General features: G+C 35.2%; 1 protein-coding gene across 2 annotated transcripts in view; it reads left to right on the top strand.

Moving 5' to 3' along the window:
• Skint5 (selection and upkeep of intraepithelial T cells 5) overlaps window positions 1-25,229 on the top strand; it is a 521,613-nt gene that overhangs the window by 55,926 nt on the left and 440,458 nt on the right. For both annotated transcript variants that reach the window (NM_001167878.1, NM_001167876.1), the window contains exons 3-7: window positions 726-1,073; window positions 2,660-2,941; window positions 5,900-5,992; window positions 11,743-11,805; window positions 20,193-20,255. In NM_001167878.1, the coding sequence (NP_001161350.1) occupies window positions 726-1,073; window positions 2,660-2,941; window positions 5,900-5,992; window positions 11,743-11,805; window positions 20,193-20,255 (849 nt within the window). The remainder of the gene's footprint in view (window positions 1-725; window positions 1,074-2,659; window positions 2,942-5,899; window positions 5,993-11,742; window positions 11,806-20,192; window positions 20,256-25,229) is intronic.

The raw sequence follows: 25,229 nt of genomic DNA, 5'->3' as shown, positions 1-25,229 counted from the left end.
TTTGGAATAACTGTATACATTTGTGCAACTAACCATCTTCACCAACACAGTATGAATCATGAGGAACAAAATTACATACAACTTAATAAAACATTCAACAAATGACACATGTGAAGTTATCAGGGTAGATCAGGAACACATGGGTACATGGCTTTATCATGAATATATTATCAGTCTCTGGTCAATTATTGAACCTCTCATAGCATTGGAGGTCATGGCCCCATCATCTGTATAACCAAAACAGTGAGGGTTTAACACAAAGGGGTAACAAGACCTGCCACATACTCATCTGCAATCATTGTGTATGTATTTCAAGACTCATGGGATATGGACTCTTTAATGTATATGAAGCTTCAATTCATCAAAATCTCTACTACATGACATGGCCTACTATTGCTGCCATTTTCTCTGCTACTATCTTGCACATTACCTTGATATGCCTTGAATCCAGCCCCTCTTGAAGTGGCTCAGCACTTGCAGCAATTTCTGAAAAACTTCTCTAACCATTTGCAGTAACACTTTCTACTTCTAATCAACTATGTAAATTATCACTAAGATACATCCAGAATAAACAAAGTGATCTTAAGTGGAGTCAGTATATGTGATTGTTTGAGAGAGAGGAAGAGAGGACAGAGGAGGGATCAACAGAGAATGATTTCAACAAGAGGTCTGAACATGTTTACTCATTCTCATCCTTGTCTTTTTATTATTGTAATCCTCCGCAGAACAATTCACTGTGAATGGCTTAGAGAGTCCAGTCTTGGTTCCATTGGATGGAAACCTAGAACTCAGTTGTCAGTTGTCTCCACCACAGCAAGCAAAACACATGGAAATTCGCTGGTTCAAGAATCGCTATTCAGAGCCAGTATACCTGTATAGAAATGGTAAAGACCTTTTTGGAGAAATTGTCTACAAGTATGTAGAGAGAACTGAACTCCTGAAAGATGACATCGGGAAAGGGAAAGTAACCCTCAGGATCTTTAAAGTAACTAGTGTTGACAGTGGGTCCTACCACTGCTTCTTCAAAGATGGCAAGTTCTATGAAGAGCATATCATAGACGTCAAGGTCACAGGTAGGCATGGATCCCTCTGCAACTGCTGTATATCCATGATTCAAAACCTATATAGTATTGATTAGATGGAAAATTCTTAGTGCTTACCTCTTATTGCATGGGTTGACTAACATGATGATCTTTATGCATTTAATTTTTAAATTGGATGTTATGAAAGATCAAAAATGAAAATTACTTCAATGTAGAGAAGTTAGTTATATCAGGAAAGACTTTCTTGTTATATCTAAACACACTGCTAGATTTCAACATCTTATTAGATTTTTTCTGGATTATTTTTCCTAACCTTTAAAATGTTTGTGACAACACTTTAGTATTTTTCAGATGAACTGAATTTTAACAATATGTTTTTCACTTAAAAAAAAAATACTGGTAGTGTAAAGAGCTGGGAAAGATATAGTTAGAGGTGAAGACAGGAAATTATCAGAATATATTTCATAAAAATTTCATTAATGTAAAAAATAATCTGCTTACTGAAATAGATTTTTCCATTTCTGTCCAAATCAATTTACTGACTGCTCATTGACAGTTAATTTTTGTAAATCTAAAAATTTTTAACTGCAAATTTCCTTCTACTCAAATATAATGCTATATGTGAAGTATTTATTCAATTTATATTCCTTTACTAGCTCTGAAATATTCTAAAGAAAAACAGAGGTGGATGTAAAGTGGAAGGTTTAAAGGAAACTGAAGAAATCCATACCCATGTGCACAGATATATAGCATTCTATACCCAGATGATTGATCTTTATTTGCTATCATGTAATAAAGGGACACAATATAGCCCACTGCCATGTTTAGTAGTCACAGGTAGCAAAGAGTTACTATGTTAGCACAGATTAAAAAAATGTTTTTGATTCCAGAGATATTTTACTAGACCTATCAGTTTTGATATAGTGCCTTAAATCTCCATAAAATTCTTTGCCAATATATATCACAAATTTTTGTCTCTGAAACTATCCTGAAATTTTCAGACATGTTCAGTTTTTGTAAATAAATATAGAAACTATCCTGAAATTTTCAGACATGTTCAGTTTTTGTAAATAAATATAAACTACACATAGCATTAATATATTAACTCTTTTATATGAAACACATTTTATAAAATTACATATAAGTAAAATATAGTTTTAACTAAAGTCACTCACTCCGTAGTGTTTAAAATGAAACTCATTTTTATAATCTGTTTATTGGCACTCTAAAGTAACTAATGACAATGCTAAAACAAAAACATTAAATTCTAACTTCTATGAGGTTCATATATTTATGTGTTTATCATAATAGAAAAAACAAGCTTCATTTCTATTACTTAGTAAATATAAAAAATATTTGAATCAATGAGTAACCAAGTGAAAGTGATCTTTTCAAAGCTGATTTAATTTGGACATGATGCTGATGGCATCTTATATCCTTCCCATCTAACTCTTGCAATTATCATAAGCATTTTATGGAAAACAGAGTCCTGTAGCCTTTTCATTATTTATTTACCTTTGAAACTGGGATTAAAATTGAAAAGAGCATTTGTTAGTCTACCATGTCCTCTTCCATGTGTACCTAACATTAGTATTTCCTGTTTTGTTTTCAACCAGCTACAAGCTCAGACATACAGATTCTTATGCATCCCCCAAATATCAAAGGTGTGAGGTTGGAGTGTCATTCAGGCGGTTGGTTCCCACAGCCTCACATGGAATGGAGAGATAGCAAAGGAGAGTACATTCCAGCTACATCAAAATCCCATTCACAGGATGAAAATGAATTTTTCAACATGACAATGGACCTTTTTATTAAATCCAACTCTCACTGGAGTGCAACCTGCTATATTCAAAACTTTGTAACTCACCAAGAAGAAAGCATAAGTATTGTCCTACCAGGTAAAATGTGTATTCTTTCTTCACTAACTGCCACTCTCACACATACTTGCTATTCTATTCCATCTTGACTTGGTTTCTAAAGACTTATTTTCTCTTGGCCTTACTCATTACTTAGTTTAGCATCTCTTACTTTCTTTGATATATTTATTTTATCACTCTTTATCCTTCACTATTGTAGATTCCATTTCTTTCACTATTATAAAACATTATGATCATAAACAAGTTGGGGTGGGAGAAGAGTCTCTTTGGATTATATGGCTACATTATAGTTCATCACCAAAGGAAGATAGAACGGGATCATAAAATCAGAATTTGTAGGCAGGAAGTGAAGTTGAAACCACAGAGGAAAACTGCTCACTGGCATTGTATCCCTGGTTTTCACAGCTTCTCAAAGATGGCACCAACCACCCTGAGGGGATGTGCTTACCATATTCATCGTTTATCAAGCAACGGGCACAAATGAATCTGATATAGACAACTACTCAAATAAGGTTTCTTCCCAGATGACTCTAGTTAAGTTCAAGTCAACAAAATAACTGTCATATTGACATTGAAGATTTTAAGGCACAAACTTTGACATCTTACACTCTTCTGTTTCCTTTTATCTCATGGCTTAAATACCATCAGAACTCTAAGAGTTCTAAAAGTTATATCTTTTCTCACTTCTGATTTCATGTGAAAATTCATGTCAAACCAAAAGTCTTATAAATATCATAAAATAAGCATATCGAAAACTAAAATCATGGTTAATCGCATGCTTGCTTAATTTGCTGCTATTTACTGGAATTTTATATTTTCAGTTTCTCAAAACCAAACCATTACCTTGAGTTCCACTTCTATCACATTCACACATACAGAATAATAATGCTAGCTCTTCTTTAAAATATATCTGGTGTCTGAATCTGGTAGTATTAATGATGTCAATTTAGTCACATAGTTTAAAAAGAAAATTAGGAATAAAATCTGATTATAAAACTAGTAGAAGTAAGGCAGAGAAATAAAATCATCAGATTAATAACTGGATCCCCCTAAGTCATTACACCATCTTTTCCTCATTATCCAAGAAAGAATTATTATCTTTGAATTTGAAATAGCACCTTAAAACTTTCTTGGTTATAATCTAATTGATGATGATTTATCTTGAAGATATAGATAGTGTGTTTTACTTAAGATATCTTCTGAGTTTAACATCCTGAAATTGCTTGAATTCAGTTATATTTAAATATCTCCCAATATTTAATGTGTCTGTTGCTTTGGTAAGTACATGTCCTCACCTCCTAATGTTTTCCATCTCCACCTTGTCTACTCACACATCATGAAGATGTGCTCTGCCTAAAGGTATTTCATCTAGTAGTTACCTCTCCCAGCATATTGCAAACTGACATAACTTTCCTTATCCACTCTAAACCCATGTTCAAATCTTACATCCGAATAAGTATTAATTTGATAGCCAGCCTGAAGCATACAACTTGCCTACCTATATGTATCTGGAAGTCCCTGTTTCTTTACCCTTTTAACTTTACTTTCTTTCTTAATAACTTTTTTCTTTTATCTATTATGCAACTGTAGGATTATGAAATTTCATTATACCTGTGTCCTTTAAAAAATAAATCCTTGGCAGTTTTATACACTAACCCACATAACAGATTTAAATATTAGATGCCATTTAGTAAGTAATTAAACAATACTTGATGTTCTGATTAAATGAAATACGTTTTAAAAAATGGGTTGTAAACATGCATCAGTATTGGTTTCCATCCATGAAATACCTACATACTACCTACAAGAGGCTATTAAAAAGACTAAATCCACTGATTTAGTAGACATATGTCTATATGTACATATGTTTGTGTATAAATTATGTATGTATATGTAAACAATAGTACACATATATGTATATATTAATGAGGAAGATAATTGAAATATTTGTTAAGTTATTTATACCTTCATTGAATAACTATATATATATATATATATATATATATATATATATAATATCTTTTGTCATTTGTGAATCACAAACAAGATATTTTAATGTAATTTTAATTAACACAAACTTTGGAGATTGTGCTGCACTTTAGAAAATATGAGATTTAAGCATATTTGATATTCACTAAACCAAAAGAATAATGAAGATGGATGACACAGAAAAGGTCTCAAACAAATTTAATCATGCAAAATTTTGCTACTAACTGACTGGTAGGCTGGCCAAATTCCAGTTTGAGCTCATTGTGTTATTTGGTATGAAAATTTATCATAGAAAGGAACTAATTCTTGTGAATTACCAGTCATAAAGTTAGAGCTAAATATAAGCTTATTCCACAAAATCAAATGTTCACAATAATGTAGGAGAATTCATGGTGGTCTCTAAATTAGCATCCTGCTAGACATAATGAAATATTTTAGACAGTGTAGAATTTTTATCTAGAAAAATGTCACAAAAATTCATATATGTAATAGAAAAGGAAAACTTACACACCCTTTAGTCACTAGATATATTCACTTTCAATAGTCCAACATTCAGTGAGTATGTTAAACTGTGCATATTGATATTTAACACATGAGTATTACAGTACTACATTAGACTGGCTTTATACTAATTCTTGAAAGTCTACATCTGATCATTAGGGAAGATTTGAATCTTAATAAGCTCTAAGAGTGGAAAATCCCCCCTTTTAACAAGGAAGCTTATAAGGCAGAATGGTTGGGAAAAAATAAAGCAGATGTCCCATATATACATAACAGCCTCACTTGAAATTCTATCTGGCTTATTTTTATTCTGGTCATGTCCTGCTCTTTGTCTAACTCATTAAAACATCTTCACCATACTTGCTTATGCCTTATATTTCATGTAGTAGTCTCTTAAATAGTACCATGCTTCAGATGTATCAGTATGTACAACTAGGCATTTCCATCCCATGGTTTCTCAGTGGTAAGATTTGTTACTCATTGTTTTAGGTGTGTGGGATTCATGGTGTCCTGCTTGGATAATGATTACTTTGCTGATTGTCATCCACATGACTTACTATATTAAATTATACCGCACATATGGTAAGTAGGCTTGAGTGGTGGGAAACTTATGTAGGAGGGAAAGAAGTAGTTAAAGTTACCCAATCAATACTTCCCAAGTCAGTTTTGACAGGAAGTCACATGCTACCTATGTCCTTACCAATTTGTGATCCTATATCTGCTGCCTTTGCTGATGGAGCTTCTCACAATGATTTTTTAAAAAGGGTGAGGCCTTTATGCTAATCAAATTCAAACAACATTTATCTTGGGTGATTGCCATTCAAGTTGTATATGTAATTACCCCTGCTGCATTAAATCATTCAGAAATAGAGCTATCTTTGAATCATCCACTCACAAGTAAGTATTCTCTTAACCATAATCATGTAAGCAATCCTAAGTAAGCTCATTGGTTCACTAATGTACGTGGAATCTTCTGTATGTCATAGGTGCCTTAGTGAAGGGAATTCATTTTCTTTTGTCTCTCTAGGATTATTTGTGGACAAATCATCAACTACCTTTAAAACTTTATAAATCTGTAATATGGAGAAAAATCTATCTAAAAGTAAGGCTCTATACAGTCTAAACTCAATATCTGTACCTTTTCTCTAGTTAAATGTAATGAGGAACCTCTTATCTGTATGACAGTTGCATGCTCAAAGTAATGAGTTATAAATCATGCAACAAATACTGAGATATCTGAAATAGACCATCACTTGAAAAGGATGTTGTTAGTATAAAAATATTACTTTACATAGCATAGGGGATACCAAGTAGTTGAATGAGGTGTGTTTCATGTAAGTATGGGGATGCATTTCCAATGCATGGTTAACTGTATATTATAATATATGAAATAAAGTCATATCACATAAAATCATAAGGAACCTCTATCAGGAGCCACATGTCTTTACTGTTGATGATAAAACATGCAAAGAAAGGTTGTCCTAATTTGCATAGAGAACTTACCCAAATGATTGTAGGATGCTTTTAAAAAAGACAAGACCACAAGACCATTGTTCAGGACCAGAAGGTATAATATGAAATTTAAAGCCTTAAAAATTCGACATGCCCATGAATTTATAGTGAAGTGATCTTTTACAATATTGGAGCAAACAGGCTAATATTCATGTGATCTAACAAACAGCCCATGATGAAATTTATGGTGAAAGAGTAGATGGTCCGGGAAAAGATCTTCATATATGTTATCAAAAGCAACACCAGGTTTTTTTCAACTGTTCAAACAGAGCAGAAAACAGGAACTGATTTTCCAAATATCAGTAGCCATATCCTGAAAACAGTTATGTCACAATCCTGTATTGTTATATCAGTGGTCCTTGACAAAGGACATATAATAGGTGAATGAGCATCTGGTACAAGAGCAATGAAAAGACAAATATATAGAGGAGTCTACAAGACCATGGACATATCCTGCATTTGTTATGAAAAAGAAATAGTGAAAATTTAGAATGTTATCAGAGATTAGACCTGGAAATAGATTAATTCAATGAATGTATCCATTAGCGCCATGGAATTATATCATCTACTTTATTACATAAAGTGTGGATATAGCAATAATTGATTTTAAAAAACTTCTGTTTTACTATTCCCTTTTATAAGCAAAATGTGGAAAGTTTTGCTTTCTTTGTATCTACTTATAGCAATGCTGAACATTGAAAAAGATATCAGGAGAATGTTCTTCCACAGGGAATATTAAATAGTCTAACTCTATGTCAATATTTCATGAAATAATTGCTAGAAATAATTTATAGATGATTTTCATAATCCATTATTTATCATTACACAGTTGTTATTTTTATTGTCTGCTTCTCACAAAGATATTTTAGAGAAAATGTTTAAGGAAATGCAATGCATTCTGCCGTATTGAGGGTGAAAGATTGATGCATTTTATGTCTATTCAAAGTGGCAAGGCATGCAATAGTATTTGATGTCTATGAACAAATAAGTGGATCTATGATCATATAGTATGCAGGCACGACAGAGTTTAATTCACCTATAAACAATAAAATTGTCATTTGTAGGGCATAAAGTGAATGCAACAAAAAATTAATATTTTACCCGATATGACTCAGAAATGCAGATATTGTTATTTTTCTGTGGATTCAAGATTTTAGACACATATGAGAAACTTTTTTAAAATTTTTGTGATGTTACTAATGAAAGCAAGATTGTCTGGGGTGTAAAAGAAACCTGAAAGAACAGGGAGACCAAAGATATTATGGGCTGAAGAATGATTTTCTTTAAAAGGACAAGCATGTTGCTATCCTCTACTCTAGTCTCATATTTGAATGAAATAAAAGTAAAAAAGAGGATTATATTAAAAGAGAGTTACTCAGAAGTAGACTCTGGACTGAAAAGGACAAGGAAATTCTGGGGGAAATGTGGGTACCACAGAGCTGGAGAGACAGTATTATGTCTACTCATTCAAAACGGGCTTAGGCAACATAAAGATATCCATATGGATGGACTGACTCACAGACACTGAGAACAGTTAACTATTTCCAGGCATGTTCCCGTATAATTATCAGAGATTGGAGAACAATAGCAAAAGGATAGGCATCAAAAACTATTGTGTAATAGCATATCTGTTTGGTGACCAAGTTACAATACTGTTATTGGAAGTTTAGAGAGTCCCAAATATAGAGATAATTGGAATCTGTCTCAGCTCTTCATGAGATTTGCTGAGACTAGTGGTATGATGTGATCTTTGAGAGGTGGAAAAGTCTTTGACTGATTTGAATGACTTACATTTTTATTTATGTTGATTTCTGAAAAGAGTCAATGCAATCAAGATAGGATACTGTCTTAGTCAGGGTTTCTATTCCTGCACAAACATCATGACCAAGAAGCAAGTTGGGGAGGAAAGGGTTTATTCGGCTTACACTTCCATACTCCTGTTCATCACCAAGGAAGTCAGGACTGGAACTCAAGCAGGTCAGAAAGCAGGAGCTGATGCAGAGGCCATGGAGGAATGTTCTTTACTGGCTTGCCTACCCTGGCTTGCTCAGCCTGCTCTCTTATAGAACCCAAGACTACCAGCCCAGAGATGGTCCCACCCACAAGGGGCCTTTCCCCCTTGATCACTAATTGAGAAAATGCCTTAGAGTTGGATCTCATGGAGGCATTTCCTCAACTGAAGCTCCTTTCTCTGTGATAACCCCAGCTGTGTCAAGTTGACACAAAACTAGCCAGTACAATTGACCCCTTGTCAACTTGACACACAAACACATCACTAGTAAGTCACAACCCTTACATTCTTATTCATCCCCAAGATCTAAATAACTTTAAAAGTCCCACAGTCTTTACATATTCTTAAAATTTCAATCTCTTTAAAATATCCATCTCTTTTAAAATCCAAAGTCTTTTTACAATTAAAAGTCTCTTAACTGTGGGCTCCAATAAAACAGTTTCTTCCTTCAAGAGGGAAAATATCAGTGCACAGTCACAATCAAAACAAAAGTCAATCTCCAACCGTCCAATGTCTGGGATCCAACTTACGATCTTCTGGGCCCCTCCAAGGGCTTGGGTCACTTCTCCAGCCATGCCCTTTGTAGCACACGCTTCATCTTCTAGGCTCCAGATGCCTGTACTCCACTGCTGCTGCTGCTCTTGGTGGTCATCTCATGGTACTGGCATCTCCAAAACACTGCATGACCCCTTCAGTCCTGGGCCATCAATTGCAACTGAGGCTGCACTTTCACCAATGGCCTTCCATGGCCTCTCACAGTGCCAAGCCTCAGCTGCTCTGCTCAACTCCTTCATGCCTTCAAAACCAGTACCACCTGGGTGACCCTTACACATTACCAAGTCCAGCCACAGCACAAGGTACAACTTTGGCTATATCTGGAACACAGCCACTGTGCTCTCAGAAAACACTTCCCAGAAGATGTCATATCAATGATGCTGGTCTCTTCTTAATCACCGCTAATTTCTTAGCTCCAGCTAACCAGCATCAATAGTCCCAGTAATGCAAAGTTTTTGCTTTAGTAGTTCTGGTATCTTGTTAATCACAGCTGATTCTTTAGCCCCAGCTAACCAGAACTACAGAATCTTCACAATCAAAACAGCAATGGCCCTGAAAAGAGTCTTAATCTTCCCTCTGAAATTTCACAAGCCAGGCCTCCAACTTCTGCACTGTTCTCAACATTATCTTCCAAGCTCCTACAAAACATCTGACAGAGCTCTTAACAACGAATGGATCTTTAAGCCCAAAGTTCCAAAGTCCTTCCACAGACCTCCCCAAAACATGGTCAGGTTGTCACAGGAATACCCCACTCCTGGTACCAATTTGTCTTAGTCAGGGTTTCTATTCCTGCACAAACATCATGACCAAGAAGCAAGTTGGGGAGGAAAGGGTTTATTCGGCTTACACTTCCATACTCCTGTTCATCACCAAGGAAGTCAGGACTGGAACTCAAGCAGGTCAGAAAGCAGGAGCTGATGCAGAGGCCATGGAGGGATGTTCTTTACTGGCTTGCCTACCCTGGCTTGCTCAGCCTGCTCTCTTATAGAACCCAAGACTACCAGCCCAGAGATGGTCCCACCCACAAGGGGCCTTTCCCCCTTGATCACTAATTGAGAAAATGCCTTAGAGTTGGATCTCATGGAGGCATTTCCTCAACTGAAGCTCCTTTCTCTGTGATAACCCCAGCTGTGTGAAGTTGACACAAAACTAGCCAGTACAGATACATAGAGCAGAAGGTAGAAAAAAATGGTCTGCTAGGTTCACCGATATCTGGCAGGCTAGGGAAATTTTCACTAAAATATCAAATGCTATGTACCAGTTGGGATAACTGATTCATGAAGCCAACTAAGTGGAATGATGATACTAAGCGAGCAGGTACCAATTCTAGGGTAATACTCTGAAAATCAATTTCAGACTCAACTACATCATGTTGAAATAGAGAGAACAAATGGCTTTGAAGGTTTAAGTTCCTGGGGAAAAGCTCGAGTAGCAAGGAAAATTCCTATCTTATTGGCAAAGATTTTACAATCTCTGAAGAAACCTTCGCTGACATTTAATTAATATTGGTCAAAGCCATGAACAAAATCATATAATATTCAGATGAAAGGCATGCTATGATAGGGATCTTGGTGTTTGAAAAAATGTGAATTCCTTGTTAATAAACAAGTGCTTAACCATTAAAAGCTGAGGCACAACCTATGGTGGAATGGAGATGGGTACAACTGATATTGCTTCTAATATGTATCATGGTACTTCAATAGATCATCCTATACCGAGAGAACTATGAGGTTTACATTTATAGAGATAAAGTTGAAGGAAATATGGTAATTTGCAAATATATTGTGTACAATCTGCTACAGGTATCTGGTCTCAAAATGCCAGGTGCTTTTATTGTGGGAAATTTGTTCATTTGCAACATAATAGTCAACAAGGCATCCCTAGGACATGGTTGTCCTGGGTTTAAATCAGAATGAAAGTTGACATTCTAGATATTTTTCTTTTATGAGACAAGCACTGCCATTGGGACAAAAATCATCCTTCCAAGAGATATAAACAACACATTTTCCTGACATCTGAAAAAGAAATGAGGACCTAGCTGAAGGACTCAATGAAAAATGCAAGCTATTTCCTTTGTTTGCTAGGAAAGAATTCGCAGTCAAAAATATCTCAATAAAATAGTGAAGATCTAATATATGCTATGGCAACCAGTGCTGCTCTAGACATGACAATAGAGAATCATCTTACTCAATCCCCCCTAACTTCAATGATTTAAAAGTAGAAACTAATTCAATGTATGGTCTTTTGCCTACAGCGACAAAAGAGATGCTTTTGAAAAGTATTCAATCAAGTTCTCAAAGTTCCACTGTGGATACAGGTATGGTCAATGAAGATTTCAAAATAGAATTAACACCCATGGTCTGTGAAAGTGCCACTGTATCCCTAGATGTGATGAAATTCTTCAACAAGTGAAACTGCAATAGTGTTTGGAAGTACAAGAAAAAATGTTAATATTCTGCTCTTCTTGATCAAAGGCCAAATAAAATTTTGAAGTGAATGGCATTGAAATAAGAGGCTTGATTGAAATAGGAGCTTATGAACTTTGATTTCCCAGAAATGTTGTAATACAGCCTGGCCAAATTAAAGGGGTTATAACAACTTCATGGGTAATAGAAAGATATCAGGAATTAGAAATAAAGAAAAAACGAGTATTAGGTTTAATATGTGTGAGAAGATATACAACTATATAATTAGAGGTCTTACATCTATGACATGCCCACAAATGTATGGGGACTAGATCTTTCCCAACATTTGGGTACACAGGTTCATATTACTGTGAGACAAGAAATGTACCAAGACGAAATGTAGGGGGAAATTATGGAGGCTTCAGGGGCAAATATTGATCTATATCCTCAAAAGCAACCCAAGTCTTTTCTGATTTTACAAACACAGGACACAATTGGAACAGAGATACCAAATTTAAAAGAGGATCAATGGCTTAAGTGCCAAGAGCCCTACCACAGAATTGGTTACCTCTCAAGCCTGGATTAGTCTGTCAATGTCTTCAGGCAATGAAAATATGATAGGAGATTGACTATGTGTTACAATAGAAACTGGAGACAAAGTATATAGAGGATTTTGCCACCTATTGGGAAATCCCTGCATATATTATGAAAAAGTAAAAGGGAAAACTTTGGATGTTAATAGATTTTAGAGCTGAAATGATAAATATTACAGTCTTTTGTTTCCTTTACCTTCCTTCTTATCTAAGCAATGATTGCAATTGACTTTAAGGGCTGCATTTTACTGTCCCTTTTAGTGAGCAGGAAAGAGAAAGGTTTACTTTATTGTCCTGAATTATATCAATCATTAATCTCTGAAAAGTATTAAGGGATGACTAATTCTAAAAGGAAGGTTGAAAAGTCATTCACCGTGTCAAAATCTTGTTCTAAGCTCACTGGAAATAATTGGTAGATAACGTTGTCAATGCATAAGTTTTCATTACCTGGATTTAAGTTTGTGAGCTACTTCGAACATGGATACTTCAAAGAAATCTTTAAGGAAAGAGTTTCCAATCCATTATGCTGGCTATGAATGAAGGAGATAACTCAATTCAAAGTGGCCATGCATGGAAGAATATTTGATGTCTCTGAACATATAAGTAAATAACTCTACATGAGAATATAGTATGCAGTATAGTAATTTGTTGCAGTAAATCTGCAACACAAATATTCCCCTCTAATTAAAAGACAACTCATTTATTTATATTTATATGAGTACATGCTGTGTGCCTAGATTGGGCAGGTCTACCAGTCACTACACTACTATCTTCCACTAATATGAGACCCTTTAGAACCTGCAGTTTCTCCAGGTTGTGCTTCTGCTCTACTTTTCTTCTTCTTCCTCCTGCTCTGTGTCCATCCCCTCTTCCATTTTCTCCTTCTAGACTGTCCCAACTTTCCAGTCCATCGCTCCTTTATCTGCTGAGGCTTCAGCTCTCCTTTATTTTACAAAATAAGCTGGGAAGCTTTATAGGACATCACCTGAGTGCTGACTCTTTCCTTATTCACAACTCCTCACATGAGAACAGAATTTATATCAAATATAATCAGCCCCAGGACTATCTACTACATTTCTCCTTTCTGTCAAATTAAAAGACTATTTTATCTCAGATATAAAAGTACACAACTACTACTATTTTGTAAGTTAAAGTAGAAGTGATTTAACACCTGGGCCATAGCCTTTGTTAATTAAATGGAACCTCTGTCACCTATTCTTTCTTATAAGAATTATAATTTTACATCTGGCTATGTGTTGGTTTTGGTTCAAAGCAATCTGAAAACTAACTTCCCAAAACTGTTCCTCTCAAAGTAAAAATATTTAGGTTGGCTAGAAGACTATGGAGGTTTTCAAACCCATTAGAAATCCAAGAAGAAATGATATTAACTAAAAATATATATTAAGGCCAACATAGCTTCCAAAACTTAGCCAGACATTAGAAACTGCTGATCACATGGATAGTCCCTTACTTCAAAACATTGGAGCATATGTCTTTAGACAACTGGCTATGGTCACTTTTTTTTTCAGAAACAGGAATATTAAGGAAAAGCCTACTCTGTCTTTGCATTATAAGGTTGTCTTAATCTGTATTTGAATCCTTACTTTAGACAGTAGAATGTCTGTAGATGAAATAAGGCAATTCTTGCCTAGTGGCTGTTTCTCCACACCTGTAGTAATTCAAATATGATCAGTTTACTCTTTGAATGCAATACAGGTAAAACTGTCAGGAGCAGACTAGTCTGAACACCATGTGAATAAATAAGATTAAATATCATATTGTGTGGACTTGTCATGTTTTTAAAAACCAACTATCCATGTGAAGTAATCTGCACTGTTCTCTATTACTTACTCTCAGGCATTTCTTATTAAAATAACTTAAAACACCCTAACTATAATCTTAGCTCCATGAAATTTCTATTTGGCACTTAACTCACAGATTTAAGTATCTCAGATCTGTTTATAATAATGGCAATAGAAGGACTGGGACTAATACCTGTAATTCAAAAGTTTTAGTATCAAAGAAAACATATAACAACCACCCATGGTCCTAAATACCATAGAACTGGGTTAACACATTTTAATAACTTCTTCAAGCTGATATAGGTGTTGAGATATTTCTGAATGGTGTGGGAAAAATAGCGAAATGGTGGAATTCGTTAGCCTTAAGAAGGCCACACCAATGATTGTCTCTGATGTCTGTGTCCTGACTGTATCTGGAGAAAAAAACCAAAACATCAGGAGTTCAGGCATGTCAATTCAGCATGTGTGAGGATGAAATTCACCAAAGGTTTACATACTGTAATATATAAATCTAAAAAACAAAATTTTAATATAATCAAGATAAACTTTTTGTTTTAATCTCTAGAATCTTGTTTTCCAGGAGTCTCCCCCTATCAAATAAGATCTAGATAACTCTTGAAGGTTTACATATCTTAATCACCTTTACCAAAATAGAAAGGCAAAACCTTTTCCCCAAATCAACTTATTCTTCAAATGGTAACCTGAAAAGCCTGTAGCTTGCCTCTGTCTCAGAGGAACAATAAAACAACCATAATACTCAAAATCACACAGAGTTTAGCCTATAGAGTCCTTTCTAATTTGTCATGCCAGAATACTAAACTTAAATTCCAATGGAGACAATGTAAGAGAATATGAGTTTCCTGCAAATTTTGTGAAGTTGATCCACATATCTATCATATCTGCTTATATGAGGCAGCTTGTCAATCCAGGATTTAAATCCAATATTCCCTAGGAGCCCACTTTACACAGAATATGAGTATCATGTAATAATTATTATAGCAATATATCTTTATAGCATTTTTAAAGCAATTAATTCAAACTTTCACTAATATCTGCCAATAGTAAACAGCTAGATATAATTGTTATACTCTCTCTCTACCTGTAGCAGCAATTCCACTATATGTTCTATTTGTTATGCTCTCTAGCTTGACACATAGACATTTATTTAATTAATATCTATTATAATATCTATCTGTTATGCTCTCTACTTGGAGCCACAGACTTCAGTTAATTAACACCTGTTCATAGCAGATGATTATCTCTGCTCACTCTACTTTGAGTCAGTGACTAATAGTCCCTGTCTAGTTCTGAAGTGCAGGTGAAATTTCCCATAATTAAGTATCAAAAGGTGCCGGGCTGTGGTGGCACCTGCCTTTAATCCCAGGACTTGGGAGGCAGAGGCAGGCTGATTTCTGAGGCCAGCCTGGTCTACAGAGTGAGTTTCAGGACAGCCAGGGCTACACAGAGAAACCCTATTAAAAAAAAGAAAGAAAGAAAAGAAGTATCAAAAGGTTATATTTCTCTTTATATCAATGAGTTACCTAGTCCAGACAACTTCGTACCTTTGTTTCCTAATTCTTTATTTACAGGGAAGAGGTGAGGGTAAAATGACACACTTTGTCTGTGTCCCTGATTGAGGTAAGGAAGACATGGTAGGAATTTGCCTAAGTTATCCCTGACAAGAGCCCATTCAATTAATGTAGATGTCATCAATGGATGCACTATGCTCATCATATAAGCAGTTGGGAAATAATGTTTCTGAATGCCTATATTCATATTTTGTCCCTATACTCTTTTTTATTCTGATGGTGCTTTTCACAATGCTGTTTTAAAAAACTGGAGTTGCCTTTATTTGAATTACTGAAACAACTTTAACAATGTTCATTCCCATTCAAGTTAATGATAGAGCTCTATATTGAATCATATGTGTCCATAAGCATGATGCAGAGGAATATATTGATATGGAATTATTTATCTTTTAATCATTAAGGCTTAATTCATTAACTTCTTTATATATATATATATATATATATATATATATATATATATATATATATATATATATTTGTATGAGAAGTAGCAAATAAGCTTGCTGGTTCACCAAAGTTGACATCCTTAGAGTCACTGGTCATTTGTGGGTCTCCCAATATGTTGAATAAAATTTATTTTTTCTACCAAGAATTATTTGGAGAGCAACCATTAGCTACTTTTAACGATAAGCTGTGTGAGGATCTACAATCTGAAGATAAGCCATTTGTGCAGCTTAAACTCAAGAACTACACCTTTTCCCATGTGATATGAAATAAGTGCCTCCTTTCTGTAACATAAGTTGCAAGCAGTCGGTGATGTGTTAAGAATCATGTAATGAAGGATGATATATCTCCGAGTTGTGTGTCCTTGTAGAAGGATGTTGTTAGTGTGGGAATCCTTCTTCACATAGCATCAGACCATAAGCCTCATTGGTTAATCTTAACTGTTTCAGTAACATTGAGATGCACTTCAAATGCATGGTTTACAGACTGCCGCAGTCCATCTTGGTCCCTATCTGCATAGAACAGGTCTCTAGTTGCAGGTGGACAAGGAGTAGGATGAATGACAGACAAAATCAACACAAGAGGTTGTGTAGGATCTGAATGTATTGTCACAAAGAGAACAACAGTCTTATATAATACAGAAAACAAAGTATAGGATGTCACAGCAGGCAAAGTACATTGAAGTTACCTGACACAAAACAAAGGAATGACTTCAAAAGGACTTACAGGAACCAGGTAAATATTTACAGTAAACATAAAACAGCTCTGCTCCTATCTCTAGCTGCATATGTACCAAAAGATAGCCTTGTTGGCCATCAGTGGAAAGAGATGCCCAATGGTCGTGCAAACTTTATATGCCTCAGTACAGGGGAACGCCAGGGCCAAGAAGTGGGAGTGGGTGGAGGGCGGAGTGGGGAGGGAAGGGTGTGGAGGACTTTTGGGATAGCATTGGAAATGTAAATGAAGAAAATACCTAATTAAAAAAAAAAAAAAAACAGTCCTGCTTAGGATCAGCCAATGACAGTAAGGATTTCACACCCTAGTCACAATTTGTGCTACTCCTTTGAATCTTGTGAAAGCTAGCACCGGGGAATTCTGCTCTAGCACACCTTCTCATGAATAATGCAATACCACAACCCTCCTATTTCCTAGGCCTGATAAATTCTTGTATGAGTGTAACTTGGCCCTTCTTTTAAGTATCTGTGGAGAATCTCCATTTGTCAGAAGAATTCACCAATTTGCTTCTAATATGCAATATAGCCTGCTATACCTGGCTGTAGAGAAGATCCCTGTCTCATTCGGACTCCCTAGCTCTTTCATGGTAAACCTACCTATTAGCTAGGCCATTGTGTATTCCCTTGTTTGGGTGAGACTGGCTACTGTCCTAAATAATCACTCTGCAGACTCGCCCTGAGCTATTCTAGCTCTGTTCTTTGTAATGCCTAGTTAGTTTCACTGTTTCAACTAGAAGTAAATTTGAATGTTACTGAATAGGTAACCTTCTCACTGAATTCCTACTGAATTCCAAGTTTGTCTTCTTCAAGGATTTTCTGGGATGTTGGAACACTGGCGAAGGCTCAGCTATGTCAGGATTCAATCTTTAAAAGCACTTATAATAAAAATAATACTAAAAGAGAACACATGGATTTATACACCAGACTAACGCGGGATAGGGTATGAGTATACAGGTTATGAGAATGCCAAGGTTCCAGGAGGTTGAGCTTCTCTGAAACTCTTTACCTAGCGAGTGCTTCCAGGCCTCCCGGCCTGCCAAGCAGACTACACTGGAATGTGCATAGCAACAGACTATTAAAATAATTGCAAGTAAACCATAATGCAAAAATTAGAAGAAACTCTGGTAAGCAGTCATAATCCTTTACTGGTGAAGATAAAACTTTTAAAGGAGGCTTGTTGGCATTCCCACAAGGAATTTTCACACAGGAAGGAAGGATGAATTAAAACCAAAACAAACATCAAAGAAAGAGGGATTCTGCTATGCACAATAATAATCAAGGCTTTGAAAGAAAAAGTGGTGAGGGAAAATGTTAGCTTATAATTTCACAAATTTGGGAGGAGGGAACAAATTATCAGTTGCAAAGGAGCACTCTTTTATTATAAAACATTATAAGCCATGTTCAAAATATATTCAAATGAGAAGAAATAAAATCACAGGGTAACAGTGCTCAGATATTTGGATCTAGCATGTATTTCAGGTTCAGTATTGAAAAATAAAAAAAGTTATGATGATGAGGGAATAGATTGTATCTCCAGTGATGAAGTTCAGAAGATTTTAAATTAAAAGGGAGTTAATCAGAACCAGACTGGACAGAACAGGACATTGAAATTATTAGAAAATGTGGGTACCACAGAACTGGAGAGACAGTAATATGACTATGCATTCAACATGGGCTAAGGCAATATAAAGACATACGAAAGGATGGACAGAATCATGGACACTGGGAACCCTTAACAAATTCCAGGGAGGTATTTTTATAATATCAGAGATTGGAGAACAATAGCAAATGGATAGGTATCAAAAAACTATTGTGTAATAGCAGAGCTGTTTAGTGCCCAGCTTACCAGGCTCTTTATAATTAGTTTCAAAAATACCAAATATAGACCTAATTCATTCTATCTCTGAACATTTTCAGATTTGCTGACACTATTGGTATAATATGATCTTTGAGATGTGGAAAAGGCTTTGACAAATCTGTTTGACTCACACTGTTATTTAGGTTGGTTTCTGAAAAGAGTTAATGCAATCAAGATGGGATACATATAGGAGAAGGTAGATAAAATGGTTTGCAAGGTTCACTGAACAATGAATGTGACATCTGGAATAATAAGGAAATTTTCACTAAAATATCAAATGCTATGAACCAGCTAGGATAACTGATTCATGAAGCTAGCCGATGGAATGATGATACTCAGAGAGCAGGTGCCAAATATATGGCAATACTCTGAAATCCAAATTCAGACTCAATTAGATCATGCTTAAATAGAAGGTACTACATGGCTTTGAAGGTTTAAGTTCCTGGGGAAAAGATCAATGAGCAAGGAAAATTAATCTTATTGTCAAGGTTTCTACAATTTCTGTAGAAAAATAAACCGATTTTTAATTAATATTGGTCACAGCCATGAACAAATTCATATGATATCCAGGTGCAAGGCATATTATGATATGGATCTTGGTGTTTGAAAAAAATGTGTATGCCTTGTGAATAAACAATTATTTAATGATTAAAAGCTGAAACACAAACTATGGTAGAATGGAGAGGGATACAACATTTATTGCTTCTAATATTTATCATGTATGATGGTACTACACTAGATCATCTTACACATAGAGTACTCTGAGGTTTACATGTTTAGAAACCCAGTTTTAGGAAATCTTTTTCTTTGTAAATATATTGTGTACAATCTGCTATAGGTATCTGATCTCAAAATATCCAGTCATTTTATTGTGGGAAATTTGTTCATTTGCAATATAATAACGTACAAGGCATCTTTAGGGCAATGGTTGACCTAGATATAAGTCAGAATAAAAGTCTTCATTTCATGTGCTTATTTTATGAGACAAGTAGTTCAAAGAGCATAGGTCCAAGAGAGATAAACAACACATTTTCCTAATATTAGAAAATGAAATGAGAACTTTGCTGGACTCCTCACAGTGAAAAATACAAACTGTTTCCCTTTGTTAGCTAGGAAAGCATTTGCAGTGAAAAATACCTCACTATAATAATGAAGATCTAATATATGCTATACTAAGCAGTGCTTCTCTAGACATGGCAATAGATAAACATCTCAATCCCCCCATTTCTCAATGATATGAAAACAGAAACTAATTCAATGTATTGTCTTTTGCCTACAGAGAAAAAAGAGTGGCTGTTGAAAAGTATTCAATCAAGGATTCAAAGTTCCAGTGTGGATGCAGGTATGATCAATGAAGATTTCAAAATATAAATAAAACACATGGCCTGTAAAAAAGGGTATAATATAATTTAATGGTATTAGTGGGGATTCACTGATGCCACTATATTCCTAGCTGCAATGAAAATCCTCTACAGTTGAAAGAACAAGAGTATTTGGAAGTACGAGGAAATATGCTAATATTCAGTCTTCTTGATCAAAAGCCAAATAATATTTGGAAGTAAATGGCGTTGAAATAGGAAGCTTGATTGAAACAAGAGCTTATGTAACTTTGATTTCCAGAAAGTTTCAAATATAGAGAGCAAAACTTGAAAGGCTTTTACAAAGTTCAGAGGCAGTAGATAGTTATCAGTAATTACAAAAAGAGAGAGAGAATGTTGAGTGTTATTTGTGTGTGCAGAAGGTCAAGTATCACACTAGAGGCCTTATATTCATGATATGCCCATAAATGTATGGGAACAAGATCTTTCCCAACATTTGGGTACACAGGTTCATATTCCTGTGAGACAAGAATCTTACCATGATGAACTGTAGGGGGAAAGGATGGAGGCTTCAGGTGAAGGTATTGATAAATATCCTCAAAAACAACCCAAGGTTTTTCCCATTTTACAAACACAGGATATAACCGGAACAAAGATACCAAATTTAAATGAGAAAAATAGCTTACATGCCAAGAGTCTTACCACAGAAATGGTTAGCTTCCAAGCCTGTATTAGTTGACCAGTGTCTATAGGCAAAGGAAATATGAAAGAAGACTGACGATTTGATTGAATGTTCAGAGATTTTAGAGCTCAAGTGGTAAATATTAATGAGTATTCCCATTACAATCTTTTGTTTCCATGACCTTCCTTCTTATCTAAGCAATGATTTTAATTGATTTAAAGAACTGCATTTTACTATAACTTTTAATGAGTAGGAATGAGAAAAGTTTGCTTTATTTTCTGTAATTATAACATGGATTAATTCATGAAAAATATTAAAGGATTACTTCCTCTCCAGGGTAGGATAAAGGTCCTTCACCATGTCAATATCTGGTTCAAAAATCATTGGAAATACTTTGTAGGTAATTTCCTCAATGCATAAGTTTCCATCACCTGGATGGATGTTTGTTGGCTGCTTCTGACACAGATACTTCTGAAAACACTTAATGAAAGAGTATCTAATCCATTATGCTGGCTGCGAATGAAGGACATACCTCAATTCAAAGTGGCCGTGCATGGGAGAATATTTGATGTCTTTGGACAGATAAGTAACCAATTGTACATGAAACGGTGGTATCATGCATAGTAACATGTTGTAGTAAATCTTCAAAAAGAATATGTCCCAGTAATGAAGAGATATCTCATTTAGTATGAATACATTCTGTGCACTTAAATTGTGCAGATCGCCATACCACTGAACTACCATCTTCCACATCTATGAGACCCATTAGAACTTGAGGTTTCTCCAGTCCATGTGCTTCTGCTCGGCTTTTTTTTTTTTTTTTCATACTCCTATGTATTCTCACCCTGTTACATTTTTTTTTTCCTTCTCTTCTACAACTTTCCAACCATCTTCCTTTATGTGTGCAGTCATCAGCTTCTTTATTTTAAAATTTAAGCTGAGAAGGTTTACTATTACTATTCTGTAATTTAGAAAGTACAAGAAACCTAACACTCAGTCCATCATGTTTGCTAATTAAATAGAAATCTGTCTTCTATACTTGCTTAAAAATTTATAATTCTACATCTGGCTATATATTGGCTTTAGATTGAATGCCGTCTGACATCCATGCTTTCATAAATGTTCTTTTCAAAGTGAAAAGCCTGGCTTGGCTAGGAGACCTTGTAGGTTTTCTACCCCATCAGAAATCCAAGAATGACCAATATTAACTGAAAGTATATAGGAAAACCAGCACAGCTTCCAAAACGTAGCTTATTTAAATCGACCACTGATCACTTGGACAGTCCCTTACTTCAACACATCAGAGCATATGTCTTTAGCAAGCTGGCCAATGCCATTTGACAGACTTAAAGAAACAGGAATATTAAGGAAAAGCCTACTCTGTCTTGGCATAATCAGGCTATCTCAATCTGTATTTTTGTCCTTGCTTTGGATAGTATTATGTCTGTAGATGCATTGAGGCAATTCCTGCCTAGTGGCTGTTTCTATCTGGAGTAGCTAAAGGATGCTTGGATTCTTCTTTGTAACTAATACAGGGAAAACTGTCAGGAGCAGACTAGTCTCAAGAACAAGTGAATAAATAACACTACATATGATATTCTGTGGACTTCTGATAATTTTTTAAAAACCAACGACATGTGAAATAATCTTTTCTGTTCACTGTTACTTACTCTCAGGAATTTCTGAATAAAATAACTTAAAACACCCTAACTATAAACTCAGTTCCATGAAATCCCTATTTGGCACTTAACACACAGAGTAAATCATCTCAGATCTGTTTATAATTACAGCAATATAATGACTGGATCTAAGACCTGTATTTCAAAAGCTTCAGTGTCAAAGACAACCAATAATAACCACACCCAGTTCTAAACACTATGAAACTGGGACAATGACTCTTCATAACTTCTTCAAGCTGATATGAGTGTTGAGATACTTCTAAAGGGAGAAAAATGGGTAGGGAAATTGGGGGAATTAATTAGCCTGAAAAAGGCCACATCAACCATTGTTCTAATGTATGTATGGCGACTGGTTCAGGATGAAAAACCAAAACATCAGCAGTTCACACAGGCCAGTTAGTTCAGCATGTCTGATGATGAAATTCACCAAACATGCTTATAATGTAATATATATGTATATGTGTTTATACAACCAACTTAGAAGAGGCAGCTTTTCAAACCTGGATTTAAACTGAAAATTCCCATGAACTACACATTACACAAAATATGAGTATCTATAAGATTTATTAGAGCACTACATCTTTATACCATCACTAATATCTCCCAATAGGAAGCAGCTAGATTTTAATTGTTAAACTCTCTGCCTACAGCAGCCATTCTGTTATACCATCTATTTTTTTGTGTGTTCTCTACCTTAAGACACAGGCATTTAGTTAATTAATACCTGTTATAATACCTGTCTGCTGGGCTCTCTACGTGGAGCTGCAGACTTTAGTTAATTAACACCTGTTCATAGCAGGCGATTATCACTGCTCTCTCTGCTTGGAGTCAGTTACTAATATTTCCTATCTAGTTCTGTAATGCATGTGAACTTTCCCATCTTTAAGTATCAAATGGTTATATTTCTCTCTTTATATCAATGAGTTACCTGATCCACAGTAATTTGTATCCTTTTTAGTGATTCTTTATTTACAGGGAGGAGCTGAATGTAAAAAGACCCACATTGTCTATGTCATTGTTTGGGGTGGTGGAGGCAGTGTGGGAAATGAAAGATAAGTAGAAGAGAACACAGAAAGTTTCTCATACAGTGTATATGCCTATCTGCCATTCTCTGTATGCCCTTCAAACCCAGCCACCTTCAAATTAACACTGCTTCAGCCTATATAGATGACTAAGCTCATTCAGGTGTTTTGGGGCAGTGAATTTTTATCTCAGGTTAGTTGAGTTCAAATTAATACATTGGGCTCCATTTTGTTGTAGTTTTTCTCCAACGCAAAAATGTCCTGGTAATGAAAGCACAACTCAGTGAATATGAATCCATGCTGATTGCCTAAATTGGCAGATCTACCACTGCAATACCCTCTTCCATATCTATGAGACCCTTTTAAGGTTGAGGTTTCCCAGGCCATGTGTTTCTGCTACTCTATTCTTCTTCCCCTTCCTCTGTGTCCTCTCCCTCTTCCATTTTCTCCGTCTTCTCTTTCCCTACTTTCCACAAAACCTTCCCTTTGTCTGCCAATATAATGTCTCATCCTTCTCCAAATTGTTTAATTTTCATTTTTAGGCCATGAGATGAATTCAGCTTAAAATTAATATTTTAACTTATACAATGCAAAACAATACATCTCACGTTTTTTCCCTTCTTGAATCAAAGATTTAACAGATAAAATTATATAGTGACATATGTAGGTGGGTATATAAAAATCAAGATTGTCTGGGAGGTAAACGCAACCCAATAGCCAGAGAAAATTTTTTTTTTTTTTTGGTAAGGGTCAAGAACTGTAAATAATTGTTATATGTTTTCATGAAAATATCTCAAATAAATTCATCCCAATATTTGATGTATATAGGCCACAAAAATAAAAACCACAAGCTCATGTACATTTCTGCCAAAGTTCTTTCTGACAAGAGCCCATCCACTAAATTTAGATCTCCTCAATGGATAAAGAATTGCCATCATACAAGCAGTTGAGAAATAATGTTTCTGAATGCCTTTATTCATATTTTGTACCTATACCCATTTCTTCTTTGGTAGAGATTTAGTTAATGCTGTTTTAAAAGGAGTTGGCTTTTTATGAATTACTGAAACAACTTTAACAATGTTGATTCCCATTTAAGTTAATGTTAGAGCTCTATATTGAATCATGTGTGTGCATACACATGCTCCAGAGAAATATATAGATATACAGCCATCTAACTTTTAATCATTGAGGCTCAATTCATTAACCTCTTACCCATAATTGTATAAGAAGTACCATATACAATTTCTGGTTCACCAAAGTTGACTTCCTTGGAGACACTGGTCATTTGTGGGTCCCCAAGTAAGTGAATAAAATTCCTTTTGTCTACCAAGAATTATTTGGAGAACAACCATTAGCTACTTTTCATGATAAGCTGTGTGAGGATGATCAATCTGAAGATAAGCCATCTGCGAAGCCTAAACTCAATAACTAGACCTTTTACCATGTGATATGAAAAGAAGTGCCTCCTTTCTGTTTCATAAGTTGCATGCAGTCACTGACAAATTATGAATCATGTAATGAAGGATGATATATCTCAGAGTTGTGTGTCCTTGTAGAAGGATGTTGTGAGTGTGGCAATCCTTCTTCACATAGCATCAGGCCATAAGACTCATT

This window comes from Mus musculus, chromosome 4 (assembly GCF_000001635.26).
Source record: "Mus musculus strain C57BL/6J chromosome 4, GRCm38.p6 C57BL/6J".
NCBI lineage: Eukaryota > Metazoa > Chordata > Mammalia > Rodentia > Muridae > Mus > Mus musculus.
This window is presented reverse-complemented; position numbering and strand designations above follow the sequence as displayed.